Source organism: Bos mutus, chromosome 16 (genome assembly GCF_027580195.1).
Source record: "Bos mutus isolate GX-2022 chromosome 16, NWIPB_WYAK_1.1, whole genome shotgun sequence".
In the NCBI taxonomy this organism is placed as follows: Eukaryota; Metazoa; Chordata; class Mammalia; order Artiodactyla; family Bovidae; genus Bos; species Bos mutus.
In genome coordinates, this window is record NC_091632.1 from 14,361,873 (window position 1) to 14,385,019 (window position 23,147).

A 23,147-nucleotide genomic window follows, 5' to 3' on the forward strand; every position below is an offset into this window, starting at 1 on the left:
CTTAAACCGTGTCTGAATACTCTTTGGGGTCCTCATTGATCAGGGGTGTGTGTACCTGTTTGTAGACAGCAGACTTTGGCACTTTCTTTGTCTTTTAACACTCCTGGGTTCCTCTTCCTTGTATTTCAACCTCTTCCAATCCCCTCCCAACTCCCCCAACTTATAGGTATCTATTTTCTTTTCCTTTAACTATCCATCAGCTGACCCTGATAGTGTTCAGTGTTAACTGGTAAGAACTGAAGATAAAGACCTTTTCAGGCAGTTTGGTGTCAAAAATGAAACAAAGGCATGAAGATGCAGAATTGATGTTTTAGGGGAGGTGTCCTAGCCATGTGATTTCTCAGCGACATCACTGAGACAGCTATCATCACAAGGATGGCCCAGAGCTCCCTCTTCAACAGTGAGAACTTTACCATCACCTCTAGAATGAATTGCACACCTAAAAAGCAGCAAGTTTTCCAAGGAGAGGCAACAGAAATTTTCCGGGGGAAAAATCAGGAGGGAGCTTTGTAATATGCTCATACTTCCCAGCAAAAAAACAAAAACAAAAACAAACCCAAACAGTTCCAGTTTCTTCCTTTGTAAAATGGGTTTACTCAGCTAATAAAGAGCATTTTGCTGACTCGGAAAGGAGACTGTTTTATTTCCAGTGGTTAGCCAGCCCTCCTCCCACAGTCCATTCATGTGTGTTTCAATATGATCTGGGTAACTGATACTCAGTTTGTTTCCCAAGCCTCTAAGAGTGAAGAACAAGGTTATCCAAGTCCTGAGAGGTAAAAATTTATTGACTTATATCATATCAGCATGTTATGATATGGTCACACATGCTCATACAGCTGACTTTTTCTTATAGCCAAAAGAGGAAATTTTTTCCTTTTAAAAATACATTATCTTTTTCAGCAGGAAGAAACATTTTCTAAAAACAAACGTTTTCATATTAAGTGGAAATTAAAAACAATGGATTTTCTTTTGTTCCCAACTCATGAAGAATAGGGCTGGTCCGCAATAGATCTCAGAGTTCTTCACACTTGCTTTCAGGGCTCTGTCCTCAGTCTGTTCATCTTCCACAGAAACCACCCTGCGGGAAACAACAGCCTCACCAGAGCAGCATCCTAAGTCCAGACAGGGAAAGAGGAGGTAGACCGAACTTGAACTGTTTAACTTGTTTGGCAGACTGTGTGATCTTCCCTTCGCTCAGTCGTGTCCAACTCTTTGTGACCCCATGGACAGTAGCCTACCAGGCTCCGCCGCCCATGGGATTTTCCAGCAAGAATACTGGAGTGGGCTGCCATTTCCTTCTCCAAGGGATCTTCCCAACCCAGGGATCGAACCTGGGTCTCCTGCATTGCAGACAGACGCTTTACCATCTGAGCCACCAGGGAAGGCCAAAAGTTTTCAGTGGGATCAAACATATTCTCCAAATATCTAAACAAAGACTGTTTTCAGTGCTCAAAACAGAATCTTAGAGATGCCTGTTATCAGTTTACCTAGTTTTGAGAAATGAAAGCAAAGGACCAACTTTAGAAAAATGCAAGCTTCCCATGCACTTGAGGAAAGACTTGCTGTTGTCAAATTCTTCAAATCAAAAGCCCGCTCTGGGGACTCCCCTGGCTGTCCAGTGGTTAAAACTTCACTTTCCAATGTAGGGTGTGAGGGTTCAATCCCTGGTCAGGGAGCTAGGAGAGCCCACATGGTTTGTAGCCAAAAAATATAAAAGAGCACAATATTGTGACAAATTTGATAAAGATTTTTTAAATGACCCACATTTAAAAAAAAACTTAAAAAAATAAACAAAAGCATGCTCTATAGGACTGATATTAATGCTTTCCACCCATTAAGCCCCTGCTAGGGTCAGTAATAGGACCCTTAGTGTTCAGCAGTGAGTTTACTCAACACTAACAGTTAAATTTTAAAATAAGTACAGGACAGTGGTGTGCTGGAGACAGCTCCTACTGGCTCACTACAGCTGATTGTTAAATTTTAAAATTTTGCCAGCAGTTGCTAAACAGTTGTTATTAAAATTAAGTTACATAAGCTTACAAAGAGTAATGAAGCCAAATGTGGTTCACTTTAGTGACAATAATTTGCACAAGGGTAAGAAAAAATTTTTTCTCCATGGGGTCGCAAAGAGTCGGACACGACTGAGCAACTGAACTGAAGAAACACTTTATCAGATCACTTATCAGATTGAGTGACAATATTTAAGAAATAAGTAATTATGATGTAATTCCATTTTTCAAATCATGGCCGAATTGCAACCATAGATTGGCTACATGAGTTCAGCAAAAATCAATTAAAGCATCCTGGGAGAATGAACTGGCTATATGGACTTGACAATAAAGTATATTTTATTATTATTTGTTAGCTGTGTTATATGTCTTTGCTATCAGCAAAATTTTAACAAACATGTATACTTGTATACAGAATTTTTTTTCTAGGAGAGCAGACTATTCAACATTTACCAGTACACCACTGGATGGGGAAAGTGGGGAAGGAGTGGGGGGAACAGTTTAAAACCAAAGAAGGAAGCACAATGTTTTTTTCTTTTGGTTTTTCAGTTTGCCCTCAGCATCCAACTGCCATAATACACGCCCACAGATGTTAATGCCTAAATCTCTCCAGTAAAATACAAACACCCCATTCCCACTACTAAGAATTAAAAGCACTTTACTTGAAAAAAATCAACTTTATTTTTTCTAGATTAAAAAAAATAGAACCAGCAATTAATTTTTGTTGGGAAAAATGTTTCTTTTGGTGTTCACATCTAAATTTCTGAAAAGGTGATTCTGGTTACTAAAATAATCCCAAGTGCATTCATAAACCAGATAGATCCACGAGTGACCAGCCCTTTACAAAATTTAATGACAGTTGCCACAGCCTTTACATTCATTCTTATCATACATTACAACATGCAGATAGACAAAGAAAGACAGGTCAACAAGCTGAAGTAAACATTATGGCATCAGGAAAATGAAAATCCACCTGTATAAAATAAATACAACTCTGTAATAACTGTAAAGAAAAGGAAAGCATGTAACACAACAACGGCGATTCAACGTATAACTGTTTCATTATCCAATCATGAAATGAGTTACTGTAAAATGCACAGACCCCTTACACATACAGAATTTGTGCATTACAGTCATGTGTTCAACAGTTTTACACAACAAAAATAAAGCCATTCAACATATGTGTGCATATCTTGCAACTAGATTACACTTATATATTTTTTTGCTCTTTTAACTGTTTTAAAAAAATATTAAATGTAAAAATCCTCAAATGGAAATTTTGCAGAAAAACCCTTATTTTATCTTCTGTATGGCTACAGTCACCTTCCCCCAACAGTACAGCACCCTCAGCTTATTCCTAGGGTCCAGGTCCTAACTGTTGGGTATCAATGTAAAATGATTGCAATGAAGCACCAACCAGTGACTGCTCCAGAGAACACCTGGCCCCTTTGTGACCCCAAAATGTTCGATTTTGGTGGTTTTGGTCCCAAACGTATTAGTCTCTACTGTCTCAGAAAATAAACCAGTGTACTTGCTGCCCAGGGTGGCTCTGACTTCGCCTTTCATGTTAACAGATGTAAAATTCACAGCACTACACTGCAAGAAAATAAGGCTACCCATTTTTATCCATCCTTTGTAGAATAGAGCTGATATACTCATAATGGTAACTCTGGAGCGAAGTCCTATAGTGTAATGAAGAAAATAACTTCCTATTTAGCAATGTAAATAAAATTTTCTTAAATATAAAAAGAATCCAATAAGACTATCCATGATTAACTTTCTACAATTATAACCAGGTCCCAGTAGTTTAGAACAGTCTGTAGGGAAATGATTGTCAGAAACATTACCAAGACAAATCCACAAGACGTGAGTGGCGTGAACAAAGAATGAAGAGGCATTGCAACACCGATCCAAATGCTATTAATACTACATTGATGTTCTGAGGTTTACATTCGGTGATTTAACATTTCATTTTCACAAAAAGTCTTGAAAAAAAATGACAATACCACCAGCTCTTGATTATTCATGGATTCCTTTTCTAGCCCATGGATTATTCAGGCTTTTGTGTTTCCTCTTCCTGAAGCTGTCTTTCCAAATCTTTTCACTACTCATGAACAGTCATAAATAGATAGGCAAGAGAAATCTTTTTTTTTTTTTTTAATAATACTTATCCCTAGAAGTAAAACAGTTTGATGAGAATAAGGACTCAAACTCCTAAATACAATTAGATTTTTGGTTTACTATGACTTATTACTGGATTAACTCCGGTAATCTCTAGGTCTTTTCCCGTGGAAAAAATTAAGGGTTGGTTGTAATATGAAGGACTACTTAATGACAGATTTGAATTCATAGTTAGCTTTAAAAAAAAATCTACTATTTAGATTCTCAACTTGTTTGCTCACCCAAAACATCATTTTCCATTCTGTAATTTTTCTTTACCTTCCACTGGCATATAGGTTTCTCCACGCTATTTGTATCTTTTAACACCAATGACAGTTTCTGAAGTTAACTGTGAACTGCTGGGGTGGTCATCTCTGGAGTCACTGTGCCTGCCTGTGGCCAAGCAATGCTCCATCACTGTGACTCATGGAGACCAAAATCCAGCAGGGAGATCTCAGCCCTCTCTGCTATGTGAATCCAGGCAGATCAGCTGAGACCAGGAAGTGCTGAGATTCTACAAGCTGCGAGCATAGAAACTGGCACAGTTTTATTTTCTTTTCCCTTGACAAAAATGTATACTCTCTAAACATCCTTTGATCTCACTTTGCAAAGAAAATACAGATTAGGACTTTTAATTTGGTTCTGTACAGTGGCATATTGCTGCTTCCCTGGTTGCCATACGAAAACACGGATTCTCTCTTTACCTTCCCCAGTGCGAGCAGAACTCCAGTTACTGATAGGGAAAGCACTATCAATGCTCTCAAACATGTTCTGCCAACAGAAGAGAGAGAACATGTTGATAAGGAATCAAAGAGGGATAGGGCAGACCAAATATACATCTATTTACAACTCACAGATCTATTTTCAAAAATTAACTCACACATCTGTTGGTATTTTTCACTCTAGAGACTGCTGAAATGACTGCACTTGAAAACAAAAGCATCTTACAGAACAGTCTGCTTGACATGTACATTACACAATATTAGGTTCCTTTGGAGAACAGTGATGGCAAAAGTGGCCCTAAATCACACTGACGTGTGCATTTCTTTTTTTTTCTTTTGGATGGGAGAACTGGCCACTCTATCTGTGGTTTGCTTAGCAATGACGAAAAAGGTCTATTGGCTAGGACTATGCATGCCAGACTCCACAGTGACCTACTTATCCCCCAGCTGGCTGACTAATCTCTCAAGGGAACAATTTCAATTCATCTTGTCTAGTAGTGTTTGCTGGGCCTCAAACAGAAGCATCCTTAAGTTTCTATCCAGCTTCCTATCATCCTTCATACCTTTAATTGAGATTGGCTTTACCTAATTACTGTCACTGTAAAACACATAGAACAAAACGCTCAGATTTCAAAAAAAACTGCATCTTATAACACCCACTACACCAAACCAAACATAGTAACACTGTCTTCTGCATTTCACCAGTAGTTGTCTACTATTCAATGAGGTATTTCAGGTAATGAATATTCTTTGACCTCTGTACTGAATTAACCCTAAAGATGGAGCTGCTGGGGGCTTTTATTTGGTTACTTTGCCTTTCCCATGTAACTGGGAGAAAATTCACATCTTTTCAGTTTTTGGTTTTTTTGGTTTATTTTAAAATAGAAAACAATAAACCCTTACTTTTAGATTCTGGCCTACTTCTCAAAATTGTCATTTGTACAATTAGTGACAACAGGGGAATCAACAATGCTCATCACCAATAAGTACACTGACTCACTAGGGTCTAAATAGTCCTATAGTCCCAAACCAAAACACAACCTCTCTCTCAACACTGGGAGTGCGGGTGACCAGTTGACACCGGGCCAGCAGTTTCTGAGGAGTTTTTGGTTCTCCTATGAGGTAAATCACATAAATATAGTGATACATTATAAAAAAAAAAAAGTTTTCTAGAAGTATGAACTTGACTCTATCCTCTCCAAGATCAACTGGAAGAAACTGGGAAGCCTCTTTGCTGGTCTCTCCTGGTTACGCCACTCTGAAATGGGCAGCTCCTTGAAATGCTAAAGGAACAAACGTGGGTTCTGGGGGTGTCGTGTGAGGACGTGTCACCATTGGAAGCCAGTGCCTGGCTCCAGTTCTTATATTCCTTATATTAAATGAGTCTATTTCACCTTAACTTGATCAGTTAAATGCCTTCATTTATTTCAACCATCCCCATATGCATTTGATGCTAAAATGCAAAATGGAAAGAAAACAGAACAAAACAAAACAAAGGCTCTGAGCAGGACAGAAGCCTCGGTGTGGTGCCCAGTGCAGATGGCGCTGGAGAGCGTCAGCACACAGATCAACATGCAGACAGACAGGCAGCCTCTCAAGAATTTCACTTGCTGATCACGGTCACGTCTGTTTCCAACCTATAGTGCTAATCCTCTGCTGTAGATGCATCTGATAAAAGTGCATTTTGTAAAAGACAATTATCAATCTATGATATGCCTTCTATACAAAAAGATAAATCAAGTGAACCACCCCTCCCCATACAAGGGGCAGCATGAATGCATGTAAACACGGCATTGGACTGAGCTGGTCTTTTGGAAGAACACCTTCTAGTACCGGAATGTGTCACTGGACACTGCTTTGCCCCCGGGGGCATGCTTGACACCAAACCTCAGGAGCTGTTGAGGACCTCTGCAAACAACAGAGTCTCTGCAAACAAAAGGGAAGCAGCTCTTCGAAGGTGCCGACCAGCTCGCCTCGAGGCTACTGGGAACACAGCCAGAGCTGACAGAGGTGAGGGCGTGCCCCGGCGCTGCCTAGCAGAGAGGACTAGCTAAGAGGAACAGACGCGCACAGTTTTCTGAGCCTGGGCAAGATTATCACATACATCTGGTGGCAACAGAATTTCTCTCAGATAGTCTTCTAGGATGATTTGATGATTTCTTCTTCTCCAAATGTGATGTTTGCATAAGTGGGTGGTAGAGTGTATTGTTTTAAAACATGAAAAGTCATTAAAACATATTAGCAGGTCATTATATTATTGATCCTCATTTTAGTAGAGTTTAAAAATATCCCAAAGGGGGATAAATATTAATCCATCCATTCAATCTCCTTTGCTTGTTTTTTTTTTATATTCTGATTTGCACATGTAAAATAATGCACGCTTAGGAAAGTCCAAACTCCTATGGTGACCATGACAAGTCTAAGTCAATTCCTAAAACAGGCAATGGTAAAAGTACTGAAAGATATTGTACCACATATAGCCTGACAAAAATGCAAAAGACTGTATGAGAAATATCCACATATTGCTGAGGGTCATCTCCCTGGAAACAGCTTCCTTATGGCCCTTGGGAGGTGGAAAAGCCCCTAAAAGACAAAACAGAAATATTCATTTGTTTTCCTGTGGTGGGAGGTGTCCTAGAGTAAAAGCTGAACATTAGTTTAGCTAGAGTTATTTTTGCTGTTGTTGTTTGTTTTTGCTTCTGTGTGTTCTTTGGTGCTGGGTCTTCATTGCTGCTTGTGGGCTTTCTCTAGCTGCAGTCAGCCGAGACTACTCTGCATTGCCACGTGTGGGCTACTCACTGCGGTGGCTTCTCCTGTTGCAGAGCACAGGCTCTAGGCCTACAGGATTCGGTAGTTGGGGCTCTCAGGCTCTAGAGTGTTGGCTCAATAGTTGCGGCACACGGGTTTAGTTGCTCCGCTACCTGTAGGATCTTCCTGGACCAGGGATCAAACCCACGTCCCCTGCACTGACAGGCGGATTTTTAACCACTAGACCATCAGGGAAGCCCTGCATTTTTTTTTTTTTTTTTTTTTTTAAAGCATCTCTGATTTCTTCTTGCTCTTAAAGAGAGATATCATTTGAGATACAGTTTTCAAACCACTGAGCCCTTTCCCAACTCTGAGCCTTTGCCTTTTTCTCTGCCTAGAATAGTCCTCCCTCCACCTCCATGAAAGGCAGGCTCAGGGCATTTTTCCAACATCAGAAAAACACCACTGTCTTGTCTCCCCTTCCCCACCAGTCACTGGTATCTTCATGTTTATTTCCTTCTTGGCACTTTCCACAGTCTGTATTGATTCCAATCTACCTTTCTCTTTTCTACAGACTGGTTTACTTTCCGTCTCCTACAGGAACACAAACTGCAGGAGAGCAGGCACTATGGCTGCCTTGTTTTCCACTGTATCCCTACAGATTTCTACAATGGCCAGGACACAGGATTAAATCAATTAAATAATTTCCAGAGAATTCCTTGAGGGACAAGTGGTTAGGACTCTGTGCCCGCTGCCAAAGGCACGGGTTCAACTCCTGGTCAGGGAACTAAGATCCTACAAGCCAAACTTTGTGGCCAAAAAATATTTTCTTTTTCAAAATAGCGTAATTTATACTAATTCTTCTATTTACAAATTAAATGTTTTTGCCACAAAAGGGGTTGTAAATTACCAATGTTGCTGTTTAGTCCCTAAGTCATGCCCAAATTTTTTGCGACTCCAAGGACTGTAGCCCACCACGCTCCTCTGTCCATTGGATTTCCCAGGCAAGAATACTGAAGCGGTTGCCATTTCCTTCTCCAGGGGATCTGCCTGACCCAGGGATTGAACCTGTGTCTTCTCTCTTGGCAGGTGGGTTCTTTACCACTGAACCACCATGGAAGCCCATAAATGGCTGATACTCTTTTCAAAAGGCAACATGGTTTATTCCTTTTTTCAAAAGGCATATGTCAATAAAAAAAAATAAAAAGGAGAAATAAAGTAAACTGATGTCTTTAAATTCTTTTCTGGAAAGGAAAGCTAGACCACTTTGGAACAATATTTTCTAAGGTCATCTTGAAAACACTCTTCAGCATTCCAAATAGTCTTTGTTCTTGAGGATAATCCCCTAGGGTAAGCTGATTCGAAAGAGGATTTGCTTCTCACAAACAATTTACAGAGAACATTTTAAAGTTTCAAGGTCTGTTATGCAAATAGCTTTCTTAAAAAGAGTTTCTATTATTGTTGCTACTATTTAGGCCAAATATTATAAAGAGATTGAGATGAATAAGAAGAGGGACCTTGCTGGCCTTTTAATCACCTGATGCCTTCTTATGTTGGGTTTGCCAAAAATGTTTGTTCGGGTTTACATTACATCTTATAGAAAAACCTGAACAAGCTTTTTGGCCTCCCCAATACATCCACCTGTCTTATCCTGAAAGAAAATCCTGGAGATCAAGGAATGCAAAACAGCAGAGAGGGACATGTTGTTCAACTAGCCTTACTAGGCATTTTAATGGCACAGACAACGTCCTGCTGCTGTCATATTAATATGCATGACTCCAAAGTCCCCGGGTGGGAAAGTTAAGATGAGGAAGGAGTCTCATTGAGGATAAAGTGAAACAATCCTAAATACAAACACAAAAGCCTTAAAGATAATTAACAGTATCAGCTTTTGCTTATGACTACTGGGGGGCTTCCCTGGTAGCTCAGACGGTAAAGAATCTGCCTGCAATGCAGGAGACCCTAGTTCGATCCCTGAGTCAGGAAGATCCTCTGGAGGAGGAATGGCAACCCATTTCGGTATTCTTGCTTGGAGAATCCCATGGACAGAAGAGCTCAGGGGCTGTAGTCCATGGGGTGGCAAAGAGTTGGACATGACTGAGTGACTAACATTATGAGTATTAAACCTTTGATAGACTGATTTAATATCTACTTTAATTCTGTCTCCAAAAAGCCTAGATGGGAAGAAAACTGGGCCTCTACTCATCTAAAACCCCACGGCTATCCTCAGACCCGGGACATGTTTCTCTTCATCTTCTTACTCCTGTTGCTCTGGAAACAGGTGTGCAGCACGGCTGTCTGTGAAAACCTGGGGTCTGCCTGGGGCTCCAGGCTGGTTAGTTCCTGCTTCCCCAACTTCCTAGTTTCCTCCCTCTCTTCTCCTTCCCTTCTCTGTGTTTTTCATCTCACTGTAGTTGTCATAGAAAGTACAGAATATTGAGTACAGAAAAGGTATCTTAGAGTAAATAGACCTTTTTCTCCCTAGGAGAAAAATGTAATAAGGTTATATCTATGAAGACTTAAAATGTAAATGTTATCCCTCCACATAAAGAAAAGAATAAGCACATGAAAATGCAGTTAAAAATAATCTAAAATGACTGCATGGTGATGGTCAAACAATCAAGTGCAGGATCAAAACATGAATGATATTTGTTATTTCTTAAAATAGACCATATAATCACAGAGGTATGTCTACAGTCTTCCACAGACTTGTATTCTCTTGAACTTGATGTTTGTACGATGTTTTACTCATCATTTGATTGTTCCACACTGGCTGACCAAGTAAGGGCCTGGATAAATTTCACATGCATTTATTTGTCTTTATAAAAGTTTTAAGCTGAAATTCTAAAATATGGAAATACTTTGATTCCTTTAGGGTGCCTGAAGAATTGAAAAATGGTTATCTCCCTTAAAATATATCTTTGAAACCATCAGTAACTTCAGGAATACGTGTAATAGGATTCTGTGTACCTGTTTCATAAAAATGCGATAAGAGGTCCTCTTTTTCAATAAAACGCTGATAGAGCCAGTCAGAAAGGTCATCAGTCTCCAGGGGTACATCTTTAACTGGAAAGATTCTATCAAGAGTCAAAAAAAAAAAACTACTTTAATTCAGAAGTCAAAATCATTCAGAACCACAACTTAGTTTTAGAGTATCCTATATCTACAAAAAATTATTGAGAAATACCTGTCTTTCCATGTTTGTAGGTTTAAGTAGGAATGTTTTTTGGAACAAGTGAAGTTTTAGAATGCAGCTTTCTTAGAACACATTTAGAATACTCAAACGTTAGGCCAAATAATGTATCTTAGCAATGTTCCTTTGTTGGGGATATCTATGAACCAGACAGAATCTGTATTAATTGGTGCCCTTTTGCTAATTATATCAGAAATACTGGTTTCATGACTGAATGTAGTTGTTGGAACATGATTCTGAAGGATTCTGTGACTGTCCTTACTCAACAGGAACTAGACTGGGATGATGAGTGACATATATCTACTGCAAGTGAGAACAGAACAGGGGCCTTGAACAAGTGTTTCTTTCCTTTTTTGTTTTCCAATTGTGAGAAGAAGGTGTTCTTGATTTCTTCATCAAAAGTATAAAGGTGTGGTTTTTAAAGTCTGCAAAACGTTTGTTTGTATGAAAAACACAGCCCCCACTTCCTCTGCCTTTTGTTTCTCCTTCCCCAGAGGAATGGATTTTTCCCTCTTAGTATTTAGCACTGCTGCTTCTTTAGATTTAGGGCTTATGATTTTTTTTTTTTAATTTTGCAGCTGAGTCCTGTGTATAATCTGGGAACATAGGAAGTATTAAGACCACCTTTTAACACACAAAAAAGAAAAGGGTCATTCCATGGGGAAGTAGCAATACAGGTGTATTTTATTTCACATTTTATTAGTAGACAGATGGGCAGAAAAAGACAAAAATAAACCACTAAAGGGGAAGTTGAACACAAAATTTATCAGATAATCTTTTCTCATAAGTTAAACTGAAGAAAAACATCTACAATTTCAGCTAAGAAAACTATTAAAGTCAGGTGTGTCCTTCTGGTTTCAGAAGAGTTGAAAATTTCATCTGAATCTTTGTAAATGTAAACCTTTTTTTAAAAATCAGGATGGGGGTAGGGTGGGGTGGAGGGTTAATTTTCAGTGGAGAACTACACATTTTCCCCTTCAATCACTTACTATGTATTTTCCAAACAGAAGGAAACCGGGATATAAAGAAGCAAGTAATTACCGGGAAAGAAGAAGAGACTACAAAAAAGCCTGGCTAACAGAAAAGAACTCTAGAATGATGTGAAATGCAAGTGGGGAAGACTGTGAGAAGCAATAACAAAATCACGATGATACACTTTGCCCACCGGTGGCTCAGACGGTAAAGCGTCTGTCTACAATGCAGGAGACCCGGGTTTGATCCCTGGGTTGGGAAGATCCCTTGGAGAAGGAAATGGCAATCCACTCCAGGACTATTGCCTGGAAAATCTCATGGACAGAGGAGCCTGGTAGGCTACAGTCCATGGGGTCGCAAAGAGTTGGACACGACTGAGCGACTTCACACATTCACTCGCTGACGATCACAGATGAGGGTTAAGCTCCTTTCTCTTCCTAACCCACCACACAGGCACATCCTTTCCATCTTCCCATGCACTCGTATGGTCATTTTAATTATCACAATATTTGATATTTACATTATTATAATCATGTAAGTATATTCAAAGGTAAGTCACTCAGTCGACTCAGTCGTGTCTGACTCTTTCCGACCCCGTGGTCTGTAGCCCACCAGACTCCTCCGTCCATGGGATTCTCCAGGCAAGAATACTGGAGTGGGTTGCCATTTCCTTCTCCAGGAGATCTTCCCGACCCAGGGATCAAACCCAGGTCTCCTGCATTGCAGGCAGACGCTTTAACCTCTGAGCCACCAGGGAAGCCCATTCAAAGGTAAACCAGGCGGTAAATCAAGGCTATGTTTCCTCTCATCTCCAATTTCTGTTCTCCCTAGACTGAGCAATTTGCATTGTTTCCTAGGTAGACATAACTAATTCAACCATAAACTATGGACCAATGAAATAAAATCAAATATCTAGATCAGGTCGACAAACTTTTCCTTAAAGGGCCAGAGAAAAAATATTTAGACTTTGCAGGCTATTAAGATCTTTGTCACAACTATTCTACTCTGCTTTGTGTAGTGTGCAGGCAGTCACAGACAAGGTATAAATAAATTAGTGTAGTTGTGTTCAAATGCAACTTTATTTAAAAACCAGGCAGTGGGCCACATGGACTCGGGTCTAGATCGTCTCCCAAGGGATCCACTCGCATTAGACATTCTTTCAATTTCACCTTCGTGAGGAAATTTAAGCAAGGTTCTGGATGTGTTGCCTGTAGTTTTCATCCTGCAAAGGCCCTTCACTGTCATCCTGGTGAGTCTTCATATTCCTGAAGTGGATTTAGTGCTTTCTGTATCTCATGTCTTACTTCTCTGTTTACTCCACATTTTGATGGAGTACACCCCTCCAGTAGTTTCCTGAGAAAAGGCACTTGAAATCTTGCGTTTCTGCCAATGTCTTTTTTTCCGTCCTCATATCTGGTTGATAATTTGACTAGATATAGGATTCAGAGTTGAAATTCATTTTTTTTCCATCTGTCTTTTTGTCCTTTCTGAGAGATTTCTTATTTAAATTTCAAACTTTTACTGAGTTTTACTTTTTTTTTTATCATACTTTTAGTTTCTGAGAGATCTGAGTGTTCCTTTTTTTTACAGAATGCTATTATTGTTATAATATTTCATCTCTATGAGAATCTCATTTCTATAACAATTATCATGGGAATTTTAAAACATTCACAGAAATAGAGAAAAGGGTTAATGAACTCTCATGTACCATGAGGATTTTGGAAGCCGTACAGTCTGTTTCTCACATGACCCTCCCATGTTCGTTTTTGTCTCCATCTTTAACAGTGGAGGCTGATCAGATTCCCAGTTATCTGGGGATTCTCTGTTGCTCATGCACATTTACAGATGTGGGACTACACAGCTGATTCAAAGTTCTCTGCCTGTGAGTAGAGTTTGTTGACTGTCAGTCACCCTGAGGATTATCTGACTGGGCCATTTAAATTGGTCTTTCCTCTTGAATTCGCCCTTTACTCACAGAAAGATCCTCGAATTTCCTGCTAAGAGAGAGGAAAGGCCTTGTTGCTAGTTTTCTGGCAGCAGAGCAAGGTGAGGGCTGGGAGTCTCAACACTCAGCACACAGACATCACCTAACCCTGCTATTCTCGTCTCATTACGGGACCTCTGCCTCAGCTGCACCTGGGGTTCCAGAGCAGGCCTCCAGTTTTGCTAGGGCAGGGAAAGAACAAGAGCCCAGGAATGGCATGCAGGATGGGGGTTCTGGGGTTCTTTGCTGCTGCTGCTGTTGCTGCTGCTAAGTCGCTTCAGTCGTGTCCGACTCTGTGCGACCCCATAGACGACAGGCTACCAGGCTCCCCCGTCCCTGGGATTCTCCAGGCAAGAACACTGGAGTGGGTTGCCATTTCCTTCTCCAATGCATGAAAGTGAAAAGTGAAAGTGAAGTCCCTCAGTCGTGTCCGACTCTTAGCAACCCCATGGACTGCAGCCTACCAGGCTCCTCCATCCATGGGATTTTCCAGGCAAGATTACTGGAGTGGGGTGCCATTGCCTTCTCCCTGGGGTTCTCAGTTCTCCTTAAACAGATTTCAACCAGTCTTCCCATGTTTAGCAACTTTCCACCTTATTTCCACAGGTGCTGATGCTGCCAACCTCTTGGCTTTTCAAAAGAGGGAGTAGACTCAACTCAAGTCCACTTTCATGCCCTTCCAAAACCCCAATAAAATACTAGAGAGGTTTTTCAAGGGTAAACTCACAAGGATGGGGTGAACACTAGGAATGACAATAGCAACAAAACCTGGGATGTTGGAAAAAAGAGCAGTAAATAAAGTAACAGGTCCCAAGCCAGCTTTACACATATTAGTGTGTGTGTGTGTGTGTGTATCTTTTACACCATGGAGGCAATAAAAAAGCCAGCTTCAAGCCAGCCATATAAATGTAAAAGGACAGCTGTTACAAGTATTATAAAAATGAATTCTTGACAGAGTTCTTTTAATATCAAAATTTATATAATCAGAGGAGTAGAGACAGAGAGAGAAAATTTCAAGAGGAAGAGTCCGTGGGATATTTAAACAAGTGTGTTTTCCCTTCTCTTCAAAGGATAATTTCTATCTTTGAATTATAAGAAACCCTCAAATTAGAAATAATAGTCCAAGAATTCCATTGTCTCTTTCTTCTTTCCCCATTTAAACTAAGAAAGCAGATTCCTATGAGGGAAGTTACTGAGGATACACAAGCTCCTAAGAGTGCTTGCAGACTACTTCCCCTACACTGTACATGAAATCCTGCAGAATGAACCATTAGACAAACACATTTCTGTGGAAAAATGTTCTCAGTGTTCACTAGATAATAGTAACTTCACATTTTCTCATCCCCCTGTATATTTGCTCGTCAGTTACAAAAGGCCTAGCACCCTATCTCAAGCCTGGATCTCCACTTAAAGTGAGTTTTTAAGAGGGAGATAATTAAAAACAAAAGTCAGTTTTGTGAAGTAGTTTTTCCTAACTCCTTTTCTCCCCTAAGAAGTCCCTTTGGGTACTTGGTTGCATGAAACAGTCATTTATATATAAGGACTGAATGTCTGTATCAAACTATTTTATAATCTTAATTTGCAGGTAGGAAGATGAATTAATGCAAATGATGACAATTTTGTTTTTACCTTCTCTATATTTACACTTCCGATTTTCTTATCACGTTTCTAAGACCTCTAGTACAATGTTGAATAGAAGTGGTGATAATGAGCACCCCGCCTTTCATTTTTGATTTTTCAGGGGGAAATATTCAGTAGTTTACCATTTAATATGCTTGCTGTAGATTTCTTTGGTAGATAACATTAATCAGATTAAAGAAATCCCCTTCTATTCACAATTTGCTAAAAGTTTTCTTTTTTATCATGAATAAGAGTTGCACTTTTATCAATTTTTTCCATCTGTTGAAATGCTTATATAATTTCCTACTTCTGTTAATGTGATTAATTAAAGGGATTACTTTTAGATATTTTTTCCATTTGTAGATTTTATTTCTATATTACAGACACATGCCCTTTATCAGATAAATGTACTGTTAATATCTTCTATTCAGTGGGTTCATTATTGCATATTATAGGTCCTCTTATACAATATTGTAAAAGTGGTGATAAAAAGCTTCGTTCTTAGAGTTTGGGACTGACACATACACACTGCTATACTTGAAGTGGATAATCAACAAGGTCCTACTGTATAGCACAGGGATCTCTGCTCAATGTTATGTGGCAGTCTGGATGAGAGGGGAGTTTAGGGGAGAATGGATACATATATAAGTACAGTGGAGTCCCTTTGCCATCCACCTGAAACTATCACAATATTGTTCATCAGTTATAGCCCAATACAAAATAAAAAGTTTCTTTTTTATTTTTAAAAAGCATCATTATCTTATTCCTGATCTTGGAAAGAAATATTTCAGAATATCATCCTTTAATATGGTGTTTTCTGAAGAATTTTGTAGATATCCTTTATCAGAATGAGGAAAGTCCTTTCTATTCTAAAAATCTACAAAGAGTTTCTATCATGAATAGGTATTTATATTTAGTAAGTGATTTTATTTAAAAATCCAAACTTATTTTGAATGTTGAGCCAAACTTTCATTCCTGAAATATATGCTCTCAGTACATAATATGATGAATTTAAAATATTTTGCTGGGTTACTCTTATATCCATAATCATGTAAGAGATTTGCCTTTAAATATTCCTTTCTTATAATATCTTTGGTTCAGGTTTTGGTATCCAAGTTATGCTGGCCTCATAAAAGAAGCTAGGAAGTATTTCCTCTTTTGGATGCTCTGGAATAACTGCACTTAATATCCTTTAATTTTCCTTTTTAATGACTACAGAATCTGAGGTAATGTTCCCCTTTTCATTCCTGCTATCGATAACACTGATCTTTTTTTCTTGATCAGTCTTGCCAGAAGCTGATCACGTTAATGTTTTCAAAAAATAAAAATTTTTATGTCATTTTTCTTTCTATTGTATGTTTTCTATTTCAGTAAGTTCTCCCTTATTATTCCCTGACTTCTACTATTTTAGGATTACATTTGCTTCTTTTTTTCTAACTTCTTAAAATAGACATTTAGATCACTGATTTTTAACTGTCTTCTTTTTTAATAGAAGTGTTCTTTTTGCTTTTCTTTATATTATTATTTCTGGCTGTGCTGAGCCTTCAGTGTTTCACGCCGGCTTCCTCTAGTTGTGGAGAGCAGCGTGCAGGCTCCCAGGCGGCTCTTCTTGTTGCGGAGCGCAGTTTCTGGTGCGCAGCCTTCAGCAGTTAAGGCACGCAGGCTCTGTGGCTGCAGCTCAAGGGCTCCAAAGTGCAGCCTCAGTAGTTGTAGTGCACAGGCCTAGCTGCTCCGTGGCACCTGGAACCCTCTCAGACCAGGGACTGAACCTGTGTCCCCTGCACTGGCAGGCAGATTCCTATCCACTGTGCCACCAGGGAAGTCTCTAACAGAAGTTTTTAAGGCTGTACATTTTCCTCTAAAATACAGATTAATACAGATTAAGTTGTACCCCATAAACTCTTACAGATCATATTTTCACAATCATTCTGCTAAAAATATTTTCTACTTTCATTGTAATTTCTTCATACATGGTAAGCCGTAAATTCCTCCTATTCTCTACCACTTGATGTGAAGATCCAACGCATTGGAAAAGACCTTGATGCTAGGAAAGATCGAAAGCAAAAGGGGAAGAGAGTGGCAGAGGATGAGATAGTTAGTGTCACCAACTCAATGGACATGAATTTGAGCAAACTCCAGGAGACAGTGAAGGACAGCAAAGCCTGGCATGCTGCAGTCTATTGGGCTGCAAAGAGTCTGACACAATTAGTGACTGAACAATAACAACCACCCTACGGATGGACAGTTTCTCATTTTTTTGTTACAGCATTGTGCAAATGCCCATTCATAGGTGTATATCTATATGATAAAATTACAGAAGTGAAACTGCTAAGTCAAAGGTTAATTTTGAAAGATTTTGCTACATTATCTTCATAAAGATTATACCGATTTATATTCCTACTAGCAACTTATGAGAATGCTTCTCAGAGAAAGATTTTTAAACTGGAGAAGAACGAAATCTGAAAGCTCTGATTTAGGTTGTAGAAGATGATGAGCAGTGTTTCACAACTCAATTCAGTTCAGTCACTCAGGCGTATCCAACTCTTTGTGACCCCATGGACCACAGCACACCAGGTTTCCCTGTCCATCACCAACTCTTGGAGCTTGCTCAAACTCGTGTCCATTGAGTTGGTGACGCCATCCAACTATCTCATCCTCTGTCATCCCCCTCTCCTCCCGCCTTCAATCTTTCCCAGCATCAGGGTCTTTTCCAATGAGTCAGCTCTTCGCATCAGGTGGCCAAAGTATTGGAGTTTCAGCTTTAGCATCAGTTCTTCCAATGAACATCCAGGACTGATCTCCTTTAGGATGGACTGGTTTGATCTACTTGCTGTCCAGGGGACTCCCAATAGTCTTCTCCAACACCACAGTTCAAAAGCTTCAATTCTTTGGCACTCAGTTTTATTTATAGTTCAACTCTCACATCCATACATGACTACTGGAAAAACTATAGCTTTGACTAGATGGACCTTTGTTGGCAAAGTAATGTCTCTGCTTTTTAACATGCTGTCTAGGTTGGTCATAGCTTTTCTTCCAAGGAGCAAGCATCTTTTAATTTCATGGCTGCAGGCATCATCTGCAGTGATTCTGGAGCCCAAGAAAATAAAGTCTGTCACTGTTTCCATCATTTCCCCATCTATTTGCCATGACATGATGGGATAAGATGCCATGATCTTTGTTTTTTGAATGCTGAGTTTTAAGCCAGCTTTTTCACTCTCCTCTTTCACTTTCATCAAGAAGCTCTTTAGATCTTCTTCACTTTCTACCATAAGGGTGGTGTCATCTGTGTATCTGAGATTATTGATATTTCTCCTGGCAATCCTGATTCCAGTCTGTGTTTCATCTAGCCCAGCATTTCACATGATGCACTCTGCATATAAGTTAAATAAGCAGGGTGACCATATACAGTCTCAACATACTTCTTTCCCAATTTGGAAGCAGTCCGTTGTTCCATGTTGGGTTCTAACTGTTGCTTCTTGACCTGCATACAGATTCTCAGGAGGCAGGTAACATGGTCTGGTATTCCCATCTCTTTGAAAATTTTCCACAGTTTGTTGTGATCCACACAGTCAAAGGTTTTGGCTTAGTCAATAAAGAAGATGCTTTTCTGCAACTCTCTTGCTTTTTCTATGATCCAACGGATGTTGGCAATTTGATCTCTGGTTCCTCTGCCTTTCACAACTGGGATATGCCAATTTGGGGACACATTCTTAGGAATCCACCTATGAGCTCTCTTTAAGAATACAGACACCTTATGTCTTCATTTCAATATTAACCTTAATACAAATATTCTGAGTCTTACTTACAGAGAAACACATTAGCACTGCCATCTGACTTCAGAGCCTATGTCTATAGTCACTTTAGGGCTTCCCTGGTGGCTCAGAAGGTAAATAATCCGCCTTCAGTGCAGGAGACCCCGGTTTGATTTCTGAGTTGGGAAGATCCCCTGGAGAAGGGAACAGCTACCCATTCCAGTACTCTGGCCTGGAGAATTCCATGGACTGAAGAGTCCATGGGGTCGCAAAGAGTTGGACACGACTGAGCAACTTTCACTTAGTGAATTATTTAGATGAATTTGTTGAGCACTGACATCTTTTGGAGAGGGGCATGGCAACCCACTCCAGTATTCTTGCTTGGAGACTCCCATGGACAGAGGAGACTGGCGGGCTGCAGTCCATGGGGTCGCAGAGAGTCAGACATGACTGCGCGACTGGCACTACACGACACTGGCACAACGCAGTACAACTTTAAAGGCATAAGGGCCGGGGAAGTTTAACAAGGGCACCCTTAGGAGCAAAACCTATTCTTCCACCTCTTAAAGGTCACCTCTCCTGTGACTTTTTAATATCCATTAAAATAAATGTTTTAAATAAAATAAAACAAGAGGAGTTCTGCTTCTTGAAATGGTAGAGTAGTTCACAGGTAATGGTTATAAATTCTGGACAAAATGCAAAAAGTAATTAGTGGAAGGCACTGGAGAGTAACTAAAAGCAATCGGATATTAGAGGAGAGTCAGGAAAGACAGGAGAGTAGGAGAAACAGGAAAGTAGGTGTGTTTTCCATTTTTTACAGCTCTTTACCTCAAAATAGTTCCTAGTTAGAGCCACGCAAAGAATCAAGACTTATATAAGAACATGTCATCTCACTCATTGAAGAATCAGAGGAGAGATATTAGGGTGACCATAACATTTGAAAAGTGAGGAATCTCAGACAGAAGTAAGCACTGAGTGGGAACCATGCCTTCTGAGTCTGCTCCCCACTTGAATTTCTGGGTGACTCCTGAACTATGTACGTATGGGGCAGAAGCCAGCAAAATAAAGCCAGCACAGTGCTGGACACAAGAGAGATGCCCAGAGCTATGCAGGAAATTCAACTACTCAGGAAATTTAATCATTTGTTTCTTTTTGTTTTTTTCAAATTAAATGTCCTTAATATTTGGATTTTTAGGAAAATCAGTTAGTCATCCTGATACTAGAGGGATGTTTTATTTGTTTCTTTCATTGAAGTGTTTTTTTTTTTTAATTGAAATAGAGTTGATTCATGGAATGTTTTAAAATTTAAATTTAAAAATCAAAGTTTGTTTTTTAAATGAATGGTATTAGAGATTACTGACTTCTTACTTTTAGATAGTTTAATACTGTCTTAACACAGTTTTGTGATATAAGTGGTGTTCTTTAAACTCTTTATCTACCTCTACCACACTGAGTACAGTCAAATGGTTTGGGGAGTTATCTAGATTACTTTTTAGCCCCTAAAAATACACTATTTCTATAAATAAAAAAGCAGGTCTAATCAACCTGAGGATAATTTAGCAAGAGCTAACTTGAAATAGTTTTTATTTGGCAAAACTAATACAATTATGTAAAGTTTAAAAATAAAATAAAATTAGAAAAAAATAAAAAATAAAAATTAAAATTAAAAAAAAAAAAAAACATCTTTATAAGGAGGAAAGTGACATTAAAAATAAGGCTGAAAGAGGAAGTTTGGGTTTACCAACTTAACTCGTGAAAGACTGTGGTGAGGTTGGTGAAGTATCTATTGCTTTAAATGGGGTGAGTGTCAGGGAGTGGGGCCGTGTTTTAACAGAAAATCTACCCTACCATCTGCCTAGAATAGCTTGGACTTTCTCTTGCTTTAAGAGGCAGCCAGGAGGGAAGACCAAATGCTCGCTCAAGAGCAGTCAACAGCTATTAGTCTGATTGTTTGGTCACCATGGGATTAAAATATTAAAATGACTAATCTCCTAATATGGCAGAGTGTCAAATGCACTGAATACCAGTCCTCTTGGAATCAAATAAAAGGAGTTCTTGTGGGATATAAAGAAATAAACCTTTGCAATAGCAATAGTTATCCAATTGAGAAACTGGCTCCTAGTGTTCCAGAAATAAAAATTCTTATTAATAGTAATCTAGAATGTGCTCCTAAATACAGAGTATTCCACCAAAAAGCATAGGGTCAGATTTAGGATCACTAGATAAACTATATTAAAAAAAAAAAAAAGACATAAAATAATGCTTAGCAGCTGACACCTCTATACCTTACCTTCTCATTAGAATGTTTGAATTTTCATGCCACAAAGACTCCAAAATGTGAGCTAACAAACAACATGGCTAAACCCTCAATTCAATTATGTCAATGGTATGTTAGGAGCCAATAAGCACTGAAGAAGATAAACTGCTGATGCTTTCTTAAACTAAATAATCTAGCAGAGGGACAAGGAAAGTAAATAATCTAACATCAGAATATGGTAAACGTTATATTAGGATTTTCAGAGAAGGAAATGGCAACCCACTCCAGTATTCTTGCCTGGAGAATTCCATGGACAGAGGAGCCTGGCGGATTACAGTCCATGGGGTTGCAAAGAGTTGGACATGATTGAGCAACTTTCACTATATAAGGACTTGCATGTAGTTTTCAAGAGTCAGAGTACTATTAGGTTGGTGGTGAAAAATAATAGACCTATTTTTTCTCTCCTCAGATACCTATTTCCCAGATACAACCTCTTTCAACTTTATTTTGCTGTTCACTTCCACATTGCTTATATAACATGCTAGACTGTCCAATTTAAAATGTATTCATCAACTTCCTAACAGGAAAGACAAGGACTTGGCTCTCTTCTACCTTTGTTCTCTCTTTGACTTCCTCCTCCTCTCCTGCAGTTAGTAATTCCTCCTTGGTGCCAACTCTGCCCTTTGTAACTATGCTTATTAGATTATGTTCTGTTTATTTTTTTACGCGTCTGTTTACTCTATCAGACTGTGCTATACTCATCTTTGCATATCCAGTGTATAAATCAGTGCCTGCTCCTCTGTGAAAACTCAAATTTGCTGAACTTAATTAAATTCAAAGTAATCTGCCAGGGTAAAACTTGATGAGGTGCATCTGTAGACAGCCATCAACAACACAACATGGTTAACTGACACAAGGGTAGTATGACAAGAATAGCTCAGAAATACGGAAACTACTTGTCACCAAAAATAGATTTATGGACAAGAACAGATCCTGTCAAACTTAACACATCAGAATATCTCCGAGTACTCAGTTCCCAGTTTTGCTTTGAGTCATCGTCCTTAGGTAAGCTGCTCAGGCCTCATCCTCAACATACTAAGGAATAATATTTAGAGCTTCCTCCTGGATCCACTAGAAAAGTTTTTTTTTTTTTTTTTTTTTAAGCCACTCAGCTATCTGAAAAAAATAATTGAGCAACTCAGATATAAACTTTTACTCACTTCAGTAGAGGAATAAATCAAGGCTCTATGGTAGCAAACCTGGGATCACACAGGAGAGAATTCAGAGTGACTTTAAGGTTTATCTTTAAAGAAAGATAGCAAATACTCAGCACCTAGATCACTGCCTCCCTTCATGTTCAGGAACAACTGAGCCAAACAAGAAAAGTAAATACTCTAAAACCAGAATGTGGTTATATAAGGACTTTAAAGAATTTCTGGGTAAGTTTAAGTGAAGGGGTGTGCATGTCTACTTAGGATACAGGATACATGGAAAAGGCATCACTTGAGTCCTGCTCCTTGTAACAGTCAAAGCTATAGCAAACCAACATGCCATTGAGGGCATAAACAATGAGATGGCATTGTTTATACCTCAAATTTATTCATTATATCTTTTTTGTGTTGCATCCTTTGAGACACAAATGCTTGCTGAATGAACTGAACTATCCAGTAAGCAAAATATAACACTGGTGAGAATCATTACTGTGTTTTCAATGAGTCTAATGACTTCTT

General features: G+C 39.1%; 1 protein-coding gene and 1 non-coding gene across 4 annotated transcripts in view; both read right to left on the reverse strand.

The window, feature by feature from the left end:
* Positions 1 to 1,310: 1,310 nt before the first annotated feature.
* TRNAC-GCA (transfer RNA cysteine (anticodon GCA)) lies at positions 1,311 to 1,382 on the reverse strand. The gene has a single exon. It is a non-coding gene; the product is annotated as a tRNA-Cys (tRNA).
* Positions 1,383 to 2,840: 1,458 nt separating this feature from the next.
* The window catches only part of LPGAT1 (lysophosphatidylglycerol acyltransferase 1), an 83,674-nt gene continuing 63,367 nt past the window's right edge, over positions 2,841 to 23,147 (reverse strand). For all 3 annotated transcript variants that reach the window (XM_070384739.1, XM_070384738.1, XM_070384737.1), the window contains 2 exons: positions 10,610 to 10,716; positions 2,841 to 7,474 (listed from right to left, as the gene is read on the reverse strand). In XM_070384739.1, coding sequence (XP_070240840.1) covers positions 7,323 to 7,474; positions 10,610 to 10,716 — 259 coding nt within the window. In that variant the 3' untranslated portion in view covers positions 2,841 to 7,322. The remainder of the gene's footprint in view (positions 7,475 to 10,609; positions 10,717 to 23,147) is intronic.